Here is an 11,521-nt window from a genome sequence, read left to right on the forward strand (position 1 = left end):
TTCCTTTCTGGTCCTTGAACGTGTCAGTTGTGTTGCTGTCTATGGAGGGTCAGAGAGCTCTCGGATTTCATCCAAAATATTTTGATTTGTGTTTTGATGATTAATGGAGGTTTTACAGGTTTGAAACGACATGAGAGTGACTTCTTAATAACATTTTTAGGTGAACTATCCCTTTAATATAGCTTAAATATAAACTATTTGATGCAGTGCAGTGTTTAAAGAAAATGCTCAGCATTTATTTATTATGTAAAGCCACTTTGTGAATAGTAACTTCACACAAAATATTATCCAGATTGTAGGCTAGAATGATCTGGAAAGACTGAATTTTACAGATGAATGATTTTCTTGATGAGCTGATCATAATGGTGTGCACCAAAGGTCATTATATGAATATAAATGGATTATGAATATAAATGGACCTTCTCAAAACATGAAGCTGTCTGATGAAGGCTTGCTTAAAGCTTATGGAGTTCCCAAGTAAGACGGCATCAAAAAATTCAGAGATATAAGCTGGTTGGCCTGAACTTGACCATTCACTGGGACATTAAAATAAATTTTAATTGCTATTGACTTCTTTAGAAATTGTGTGAAAAAAAATAAAAGAACATTTAATAGGTACATATTCATCATCATATTCATTCTGTGGCTTTATTACAAGTACTACATACATAATAATATATCCAGTTAAAAGCTGGTTTGAATGAGACTGTCAGTCAGCTAATTAAGTATATTAAATTGAATAAACGAATCTTGAGGAACAGTTATATCACTTCTTCTGCTTAGTAGTAAGAATGAGAGTGAGTAAAGATTTGGCTGGTTAGGAAATGTCAGGTCTTTGAGCAAATTTAACACCTTCATCTTACAGCGTGAAAAAGAAAAATGAAAGTCCACACGACTGATTCCTGTTCAGAGGACAATGTCCATTGCATCGAACCCAGCATGCATTGTTTGCTATTTTGCGATTCTACCGCTCAGTGTTTTCTCTTTCTCTTCTATGACTTGTCTCAACACAGAGAGCGCATCATCACAGCTTGGTCTTGTAAATCAGTGTCAAGCCCTAGATGTCACAGAGAATAGAGCAGCCTGCTTGATATCAGATGCTACTGTTGCTTTTCCTAAGTAACACTGGCCAAAGCTCGGAGCTGTCTCGGGTCCCTGTAAGTCAGAGACTCCTTATTTAGTCTGTTCCACTTATAGCATCTTGAGGAGGCTACACCGCAGGCAGTTGTCTTCTGACAGATGGCTGCACAGTTGTTGAGCCGGGGGGTAAACTATGGGGTTTCTTTTGTTGGAGGACAGGAACTGTTCATTTCTCACACTAAACTACCTGCTCTTAGGATTTCTTATATTTTCATATTGATAATATAGACTAATATGTGTCTGGATATGTGCCTGTCATTTAAAGGGATAGTTCACCCAAAAATGAAAATGTATTGTTTATCTGCTTAGCCCCAGGGCATCCAAGATGTAGGTGACTTTGTAAGCCAAAGAAATTTGGCCCTGAACACAGATCAAAAACCTAATTCCCTTAATTAAAGAACTGATCTCATATCTTTGTATAGGGCCTTTTTATGCAACAGAACATTTGTCTATTTACACTGGCAATAAAAACAAACAAAACATAACTGGTTTCAGATCAGCATAACCACTTACGATGAGGCCCACGTTCATGTTTCTTCTATGATTGCATCTTTAGTCGGCAGTCATTGATGAATTGAATAATATTCTCAATCTCTCACTTTCATCTCTGGGGTGACACACAATACAATAACAAGCTCTTAGTATCTATCTGCTGCAGACAAATGGGTTTTGTCCGCTGCCTGTTTTTATGGTCAGCATCTCCAAAACAAGTCTCGGTAACACTTTATAATAACATTCAGTTATAACACAAGTCATTTATAATGATTAACTAATCTTTTGCAAAGCATGACTATGTGTGCATAAATGATTAATAAGTAATATGTTAATATTTGTATCTATGTATTTGTAGATTAAGTTATAAATCATTTACAAGTGATTAGATGAAGATGAATAAAAAACATTTGATAAAAACGAGTGAAGAACACATTTACTGTATACTCATGTGCATTACGTATTATGTATGTTATTGTATTTGACAGACAGCATGTTGAAGCTACTCTAATCGATATTTTCGCGTTCTTCTCGGAAAGCGATGCCGTAGTCGAAAAATCCGGCAATGTGGATTTTGCTAGTAATGCATCTCATATACTGTGTATTGTGCATGTTACTCTTTGACAGACAGTGAAGCTGTGATATTCAAATGATGTGGATTTAAAAACGGATGGATTGTAAGCTAATAATTATTAATTTTTTATGTATAAAGTGAAGTGACTGATGCACAAAAGTGTGTTATGTTGATGTTTTTAGTTTTAATATTCCAAACGACAACCAGCCTAAAGGTTTCTGACAGACATGATAACATGCATAAGGGTTGAACTGTTTGATTTTTGGGTGTTATTAAAAAACACTTGAGATATTCAAAAGATGTAGTCCATTATACTTATTTTACGGTGAAAATGAATAGGAATCAAACAAGTTTATCATAAGCACATGTCAGGTGTAAAGGGGGCACAGACCAAAGCAGTGTTGATTTGCTGACAAAGCTGTATTTGCCAATCTGCAGTGTTAAAAAGGGGTTTGTAGTGTTTCTTTGTTGCCTGGGTTTGTTAATCAAACAGATTTCCACTTCTTTAAAACCATGTTTGAAGTGTTTTGTAATGAGCTGTGACAGAGATAAACGCCTTTGATAAAAAGGATATGAACTTCTAAAGCAGCCTAAATCAAACCATGCAGGATTACTTAACATGATCTCCCTTTTACATATTTATTTTTTGTATTATTATCTTTCATGTACTTGGATGAGTTCTTGGTAGAGTGTGGTAGAGCCTGGATCTAAGACTGCTTTAACACTAAAGTCTTAAAAAATATACACCAGTGTTATTTTAATATCACTGATTTAGTATTATAGTTTATGTTAATACTTTTGGAATTAGATTTTTTAAATATATTTTCTATTTAATTTGTCTGTGTGTGTGTGTGTGTGTGTGTGTGTGTGTGTGTATGTCTGTGTGTGTGTTCATTTTGAACGTTGTTCTGCACCAAAAAAAAATATTTTTAGTTTTTATTTATTAGTTTTAGATTTTTAATTGTAGTTCTAAATAAAAAGGAGAACTGTTGCCTTGTCCACTAGCTAAAATAAAATTAGTTTAAGTTATATATATATATATATATATATATATATATATATATATATATATATATATATATATATATATATACAGCACTATATCAAGATTACAATAAAAGTTGGTGTGTTCTGCTCAGTATTGTTTTGTACTGTCTATCCTGTATTATATTATAATGCTTACAGTATTAATACACCCTATATGCACAATATTTATGTCAATTCGGTTAACAGGATTCTTATATCAGCGGTTTTGGCAGGAATTTGGCAGGTGTTTTTGAGATATTGGTAACGTGGGCATCCGTGGCCTATGTGCTGACTGGCTCTCTGTTCATAAAACGCTGTGCTTTGCTCTTCTTTCACGTACTTCATGAATAACGCCACAGATATTCATTCAAATATTGTCAGATGTACTGGGTTATATTTACTACTCTCTTGCTCCTTAATAACTCACATGGTGTAACCGATCAACATCCGCTGTTACTGCACCCACCGATATGTTAATATTAGCTGCTAATATTACATAAATTAGCATTTTTATTCTGTGTTCCATTTTGGCAGATTGTCCAGTGCGACACCAGCCCCTTGTAACGCACCTCCCTGCGTTGAAGAAAGGGCTAGTGTGCTTGATATTATATGTTATGAAAGGCCGGGCCCTGATTGGCTGCTTGAGGTCTTCTGCAAGCGCTTCCGTATAGCAACAGACCCCCGTTCCCCCCTCCCCTGCCCGTTTCCCCATCCTCCCTTTCGTAAGACAGTGGCAGCCCCTCATACGGTGCTCAGATTCTGCCTCCGAGGGGGCTTTGCTCTGCTGCCGCTGCATCTGGAGGAGCAGAAACCATAGTAACAGCTAGGCTTTGCTGACCCTGGCTTTGCTGACTCGCCGCGCCGCACAGTTTTTAGGCTTGACCTGGATTCCATATACCACTGGTTACTTGGGTAGAGACGCTCAGTCGATTGACCCGCTTCTTTTCTTGTATGGTCAATGATCAGAAGACCTCAGTGCATGTGGCGCGGTGCAGCGCCTCTGGGTTTGTGACGGCACTCTCTCGATGCCCCTGCCCACACTACACTATTTCAGTAACAATGTTTTGCAGAGCGTTGACTCATTTGCTCTATGAATGGAGCTTTTCCTGCGTGTGAATATTTAAAAGGATTAGGTCTAGCCTGCTTAAGGATATGATGCTGCTGTGGGTGTTGTAGAGGCTTTGTATGATAAAATATGCAATTGTTCTTTCATGATAACCCGCTGCTGACTTATTCTCAGCTGCATGGTTGCGTGTGGTCATGTAGGTAGATGTATTTTGTGATAACATCTGCTTCAGCTCAAAACTGAAAGACTGTAATAGGAAATTTGTGTAGAAAAATAATAGAAAGGGTCTAAGAGGTACATGCTTTTGTAATTGCCTTTATTAGATAATTATGCCATTTCCCGTCTATTTTCCCTGACAAGACAGACTGCAAATATTAAATCAGTACGCAAAAATATAAATAGCCTCATAGTTAACATACATGAACAAATACCATAAAACAAAACAGAAAAACTACTTAACAAATCATTAGTTTATCCCATCTTTATTCAAATATGAATGTTTATGAATATATGTAATTTATAGTATCATGATAATATGTCACTATTTAAAGCTATGTTAATGATGTCAAGCTTTATTTTTACATATATAATAAGTTTTTCTAATGTTGTAACAAAATATGGCCAACCTGCACTTAATAACCTGCCCACAATGTACCCCCCCCTCCAAAAAAAAACAAACAAATCAAATGAATAATAGTTTCTGAGAATTGAAGAAAAAAAATCTGCAACCCAGACTTGATGCTGTGATGACAAACAGCAGTAAGAGTGTCACAAAAAATAAATAAAATTCCTTTACAGCTGCAGAAGGTAACTTTTGTAAAAAAAAATTTACATATTTGTTAAACCTTTCATTATGTCCTGACAGTAGAATATGAGACAGATAATCTGGAAAAAATCAAGCTCCTCTGGCTCCTCCCAGTGGTCCTATTATCATTTACAGTTACGGACCGCTCCCGGTAAGAAACAACCAATCAGAGCTGCGGTCCGTGACTTTGTTTGTGTTCAAAATGTAGAAAAATGTATATAATAAGCGAGTACACCATGAATCCATTTTCCAAACTGTGTTTTTGGGTGCACCTATAATAAGTGATTATATTCGGACTATTTTAGATTGCTTCAGGGGTACCGCGGCGGAGTAACCCAGTACCGTTGTGATTCTTCATAGACATAAACAGAGAGAAGTAGTTCCGGCTACGATGTTCTTCCGCAAGACGCAAGCAGTTCTGTTTATTAACCGCTAGAGCGTCAAAAGTTACCGACTGCAACTTTAAGTATTTAAAGTGTTTCTAAAATGAGTAGGAAATTCATAAATCCAGAGCTGATCCTGTGACAACACACAACAGTTGTGTCTGCATTCAATAAAACACCCATAGTGTATCCTAAATATAAAATAAAATGGCCACACTTTATTTTAAGGTCCAATTCGCATGAGCGCTTTTGTGGACCTAACTTAACTTCCGGTAGACTCCAAATAGAATCAATAACAACAGCCAAGTCCCTCTAGAGTAGATATTTTTTGATAACAAACAAAATGTTTGCTGCGTGGATCAGGCGGACTTAATAAAAATGCAAATTCATTATTTGCCAACAGGAGATGTTTTAAAGCATAGACATAAAGCGCAAGAAATAGAGGTTTCCCCAGTAACAGCTGTAAACGAAGTAGAGCTGGTACGCTCATACGCTGCTATCAGGCTATAACATGCAAGTTCTCCTACAGAAATACAGCGATATAAAAACACCTGTGCCTCGCTTTGATATTTAAACATATAAATGTAAGGAATTATTATTATTTAACGTGCAGTACGTAACATTACTCAATGAAGCCTTTTTGAAAAAAGATCAGTTTTAAAATTGTGGCGAGTCTCCAAAAATAAATAAATGTATGGGAAACACACCCCGCAGCACAACCACCTGAGCCTAACTTCAGTCTACTCATCACATTGCCTTTAACTGCGTTTGTAGAAGGCACCGCAGCCAGACCGATATACACAACACAGACCGGAAGTTAACTTAGGTCCAGGCGCGTGCGCCCGTTGAAACCCTCTATATGAAGTATGAGACCCCTATCAAGTCAATATTCCATCTAGCTAGTAGTAATATATGTTAAAAAACACGGTCGCCCCCTTTTGTTCACTCTGTAATTTAAATATTGTGGGTACTTATATGCACATGTTTTATGAATGCCAACTTATTGGTAACTTTTGGGATGAGGCATTTCAAGTTGTGACAGAATTATGTGATAAGGTAATCCTTAAGCACCCCAGTCTTTGTTTGTTGAATGATGATGCGGATCTCGATCTTACTGTTAGCCAGCGTAGGATTCTTCACACTGCTCTAACTGCAGCCAAAAAAATAATCTTTAAGATTTGGCATGAGCCTACAATTCCAGCAGGTAAATTGTGGCTCATAGAAATTAAATACATTGCACTTTTAGAACTTACTACAGCAAGAATTAATAAAGCCAAACCAAAAACACTTAGGGCCTGGAGTGAATTGGTTACAAAGCTATCACTGATAATAACTCAATAGGTCTTCCGTATGGATTACTTCTGAGCGCTATCAAGGAGGAGCAGTGGAAATCCTGGAGCTGTGTTGTTGTTGTTTTTCCACCCCTTAACTTAATTTGTTTTTGTTTTTTTTTTAACAAGCAAACCCTGGTCTTGTACATAGTTATATGTGGCCACAATTGTGGACCTTGTTCAACTTTGGAAAATAAATAAATAATCATAAAAAAAAAAAAAAAAACACGGTCGCCTTTCGTTAATAATTATAGTTAGAGAACTGCATTTGAAGCTACTTTATTCAGCTAGATGTAGAACAAATGTAGATTTACATGAGAGCTAGTACGTCTGCGTTTTACACAAGAAATCATCGTTTCACAAAATATACTGATAGATACAGTTAGCTGAATGGATGCATACCTGTTTATCAGAATGCAAGTGAGTTCGGCATCTCTCTGTAGTTTCAGCTTGTCACGAAGCTCTCTCTATCTTGGAAATGCCACTCCAATATTTACCCGCGTCTTGTTGCTTCTCTTGTCCCAAAACCATCTCGGGTCATTTATTTCACCCGTGCGTTTGTGCTTCACAGAACGTGCAGGCAAAGCATAATCATGCTCCATAACTAAGTTATTGATTGAGGTTTAAATACGAATATAAACAATATAAATATAAAATATAATAGTCTCGATAAAGGCTACTACTTTTTCTTCTTCGTCTCGTCTTTGTTTCTGTTCGCCTTTGTATTTGCCGGTTCCGTAAGAAGTTAGATAAACTAGAGGGGTCAAAGTTTATATGACGCCATAGACGGGCGACAAAACGGAAATAAAGAAACGTGCCGTGTCTTCTAATTAAACTATAATTTTCTCCGAATTTGAAAGTTCGTGGAAACTGTCGGGATGATGTAAGTACACAACTAAAAAATATATATAACATACATATAGTGATTTCTGCTATTTTTAAAGCAGAAAAATTACATATTGCGCCTTTAATAAATTCCTAATTTGCCGTTTATTAATAGTTAGCAAGGTAGTTGTTAGATTTAGGTATTAGGTTGGATTAGGGATGAGAATATGGTCATGCAGAATATGTGCTTTATAATTCGAATAAACAGCCAATGTGTTTATAATAGGCACAGAGTATTGGTTCTTATACAAAGGTGTTATCAATAAAATAGTCTCGTGTAGCCTTCATACTGAAGGTCTGGAATCTATGGCAGCTTTCATTGGCCAAGGCCGCCCATAGGGCCGTTTGACCGACATGTCAATCAACCAATCACAGTTCATTTCGTTCAACGTCACGTTTCGAGGCATGGAAATGTCGCCACAATAACAGGCCAGTGTGTGAAACTCTCGGACATATTTTAAAGATTATATGCCGCGAATGTTAAATATTTCACATACTTTTGAAAATCCATCATTTAGTTGATCCCGATAAGCGCTCATTTTCACAGTTGTAAACACTAGGCTTTCTACTTTCATAAGTGGGTTTGGCGCCATGATATCTTTGTTTCCAGGTGGAATGTAAAAGAACGCGACACACACGTCTCGCAAAACTCCTGTAGAATTCAACCAATCCGATGAGGACTTCAGCACTCGTGAAGTATTTCCAATTTTGTGTGCCATATGCATCAGACATTCAGCCAACAGCCCCGTGGGCGTGATGTCTGAGGTTGAGAATAACAAAAAAATTTTTTATAAAAGTTTTACCAAGTATTTTTACCAAGTATTTAAAGTGCATCTAAAGGTGGTAAAATAACTAAACACTAAACATTTGATTCAGTAGGTTCTTTAAAGTTAATCTAACTTTCACCATGGCTTGAATAGTGTGTCACCGTCTGTTTTATAATCTGCTCTTTAGTTTTAAATGAGCAGAATGGGGTTTAGACTAATAAATCCACTGAAACATGGGCCCAATCCGATTAGGTGCTTTTCTAAATGAAGCAGCGAGTTGCAGTCTCGTGGACCTGCCCTGAGTCTCTGTATAACTGTTAAAAATCAGTATCATCTGTCGCACCAATGGATGTCACTGCTAGATGCTGATGGTTGCTGTCTGTCTTGTGTGTTACAGATGTGATGGAGCAGCAGAAGGTGCTGCGCTCAAGCTGTTTGGTGAGTGGAGTCCACACCCCTCCCATCCGGCGCCACAGCAAGCTGGCCACGCTGGGGCGTATTTTCAGACCGTGGAAATGGAGGAAAAAGAAAAATGACAAGCTGAAGCAGAGCTCTACAGGTAAGACAAGCTGGTCTTTGTTGCCCTTTTATTTAAGTTAATTTTATTTTCTTTTTGAGGGTTGAGTAATGTAAAAGTACCATTTATAAAAAAAAATTGCTGTTTAAAATGACTTATTTTAGTTTCTAGGTTTTTATTTTCAATAAAGTATTGAATTTTAAAATCAACCATTTATCGGTTATTGGCCATACAATAAAAATAATTATCGGCTTATCAATATTGGTTAGAATTTGAATATCAGTGCACCTTTAACTAGCACTTAACTAATATCTATAGAGGTATTAACTTAAGCTAAAAGAAAGAGGACCTAAAACAGAACCCTGGGGGACGCCGCGGATAACAGGAGTGCTAGAGGATGAAGAAACGTCTGTTTGTTATTGAAGAACCAAACCAGAGAAGAGTTTCCAGTGTCAGTGATGCCAACATCTAAATGACAGAATCCAATAAAGACTTGAGGTCCAGAAGGAGTTGAATATTAAGCACCCCTGATTCAGCAGAAAGGAGGAGGTCAATTATGGCTCTGCAGAGCGCTGTCCCTGCTACTGTATATAAAGGACAATATTCTGCCTGGTAAGGCTTGTACAGAGTGTAAAACACTTGGTATGGTAGTTTAGAGGCAACAGCTCCGTTCAGTAGAGGTTTGTGATAGGTCTATAATTATTTCACACAGAGGGACCTAGACAAAGTTTCCTGAGAATTAGGGTGTCAGCAGCGGTTTTTAGTTCTAATGGAACAGTGCCAGAGGCAAGAGATCTGTTAATCAAGCGTGAAATGAGTGTACTGATAGCAGGCAGCTTTAGAAACAGTTTAGTTACATAATGAGACAATATCATCATCATTCAATCGAGGTTGGCAGAGGATGTGATACACAAATGATAGTAGATGCATGCAGAGGATGAGAGAGGATTGTTAGACATCTGATGGTGTTAAGATTGTGAATGAGTGGCAAAGTCAATCCTGTGACAACAATTTTGGAGAGGTAAAACAATGGCTTTTCACTACTTTATTCTTCTTTCAAAGTGATAGTTCACCCAAAAATTAAAGGACGATAACTATAAAGATAACGATGAAGATAAAAGTTCAGAAAATTGTAACAGCTGATGAATGATAAAAACAAAACATCGAAACTAAATCAGAATCAATCCTGCTATGACGGGTTTAAGAATTTGAAGTTGCAGACGAGTGTGCACAGAAGATGCACAGACAATATTGTCCGCTGATGTGGACGCTAATATAGTTATCTTTATTATTGTGAACGGGCCTTTCTCACCCTCATGTCATTCCAAACCTGGACTGTGTTTCTCCTGTGGACCTAGGTTCAAATCCATCAATTCAAAATGCAAATGAATTAGTCAACGTCTATTTTTTTTACTTAATAAAGCGTCTTTGACATTTTGTTAAATTGGGGAAAAATGGCAGGTGTTTCTAGATCTGTTATTGGACTATTTCATTTATAGAAAAGTTGCACAAATTTATACAAATCTTTTACGTAAGTTACTTTTAATAGTTTGTTTTAAAACTATGTAATCCAAATTGATGAAATGTTACAGTACATACAATTCAAATACATAAATATTATATTTAGGACTGGGTAAACTTTAAAATGGCTCTAAACTCTTATAGGGCATTTGTCCATCTGTATAATGCTTCAGCCAACAGCAGCCATACATGAACCCTTGGCATTTTATTAAAGATAATTTGGAGTTAACAACCAAAAACCAATAGCCAGAGGGTTACAATCGCAGAATGTATAGCTGTAAATTTTTTTTAGCACACCCTGTGCAGATCTCAAATAACATCCCCAAATGACCAAGTCACAAACATCTACCCTCATCATGTCAGCCAGAAGATGGCACAGATGGAGCTACGTGAGTGAAGGAAACCGATCATGCGTACATATATGTTGCATAACTTATGTTGACGAATGTTCATGATTAGAGCAATCTTATATATGGTTCCTCTGTTTGCAGATGTGGCCTTGGCCTGTGGACTTCACTCTCCAGACCCCAGCTCTCCCATCCAGGGCATCTCCGATGCTGAGATCCGGCTGCCTGGCTCCCAGGGGCCCATTCTCAGCATCAGTAGCATGGAGTACCTCAGCTCAGAGCAAGACAATCTCCCTACCGGTGAGTGATCGTTATCATTTTTATATATATTATTAATTGTGTAGAATTATTTATAAATACATATATATATACATACAGCGCTTTGGGTGTCCCGAGTGTGAGTCCTGACTCTCAGACCATTCCTGATCCCAGCCCTTTTTCTCTCACCCACTTCCTGTCAAACTACTGTCCTATCTAAATCAAAGGCATAACATTTCAAAAATAAATCTGTAAAAAAGTATGACAAAGGTATGTTAAGTATTTTAAAAAGTTAATAAAAAAAATTACACTATAATATAATTTATAATGTTACAAAAGATTTCTATTTCAAATAAATGCTGTTCTTTGGAACTGTCTATTCATATTCAACAATCATAGTGTACATAAT

The 11,521-nt window shown here is 36.9% G+C and overlaps 1 protein-coding gene across 2 annotated transcripts in view; it reads left to right on the forward strand.

The window, feature by feature from the left end:
• The window catches only part of phactr3a (phosphatase and actin regulator 3a), a 31,188-nt gene that overhangs the window by 7,509 nt on the left and 12,158 nt on the right, over positions 1-11,521 (forward strand). For both annotated transcript variants that reach the window (XM_052593429.1, XM_052593428.1), the window contains exons 2-3: positions 8,867-9,028; positions 10,999-11,154. In XM_052593429.1, the coding sequence (XP_052449389.1) occupies positions 8,867-9,028; positions 10,999-11,154 (318 nt within the window). The remainder of the gene's footprint in view (positions 1-8,866; positions 9,029-10,998; positions 11,155-11,521) is intronic.

Source organism: Carassius gibelio, chromosome B23 (assembly GCF_023724105.1).
Source record: "Carassius gibelio isolate Cgi1373 ecotype wild population from Czech Republic chromosome B23, carGib1.2-hapl.c, whole genome shotgun sequence".
Taxonomy (NCBI): Eukaryota; Metazoa; Chordata; class Actinopteri; order Cypriniformes; family Cyprinidae; genus Carassius; species Carassius gibelio.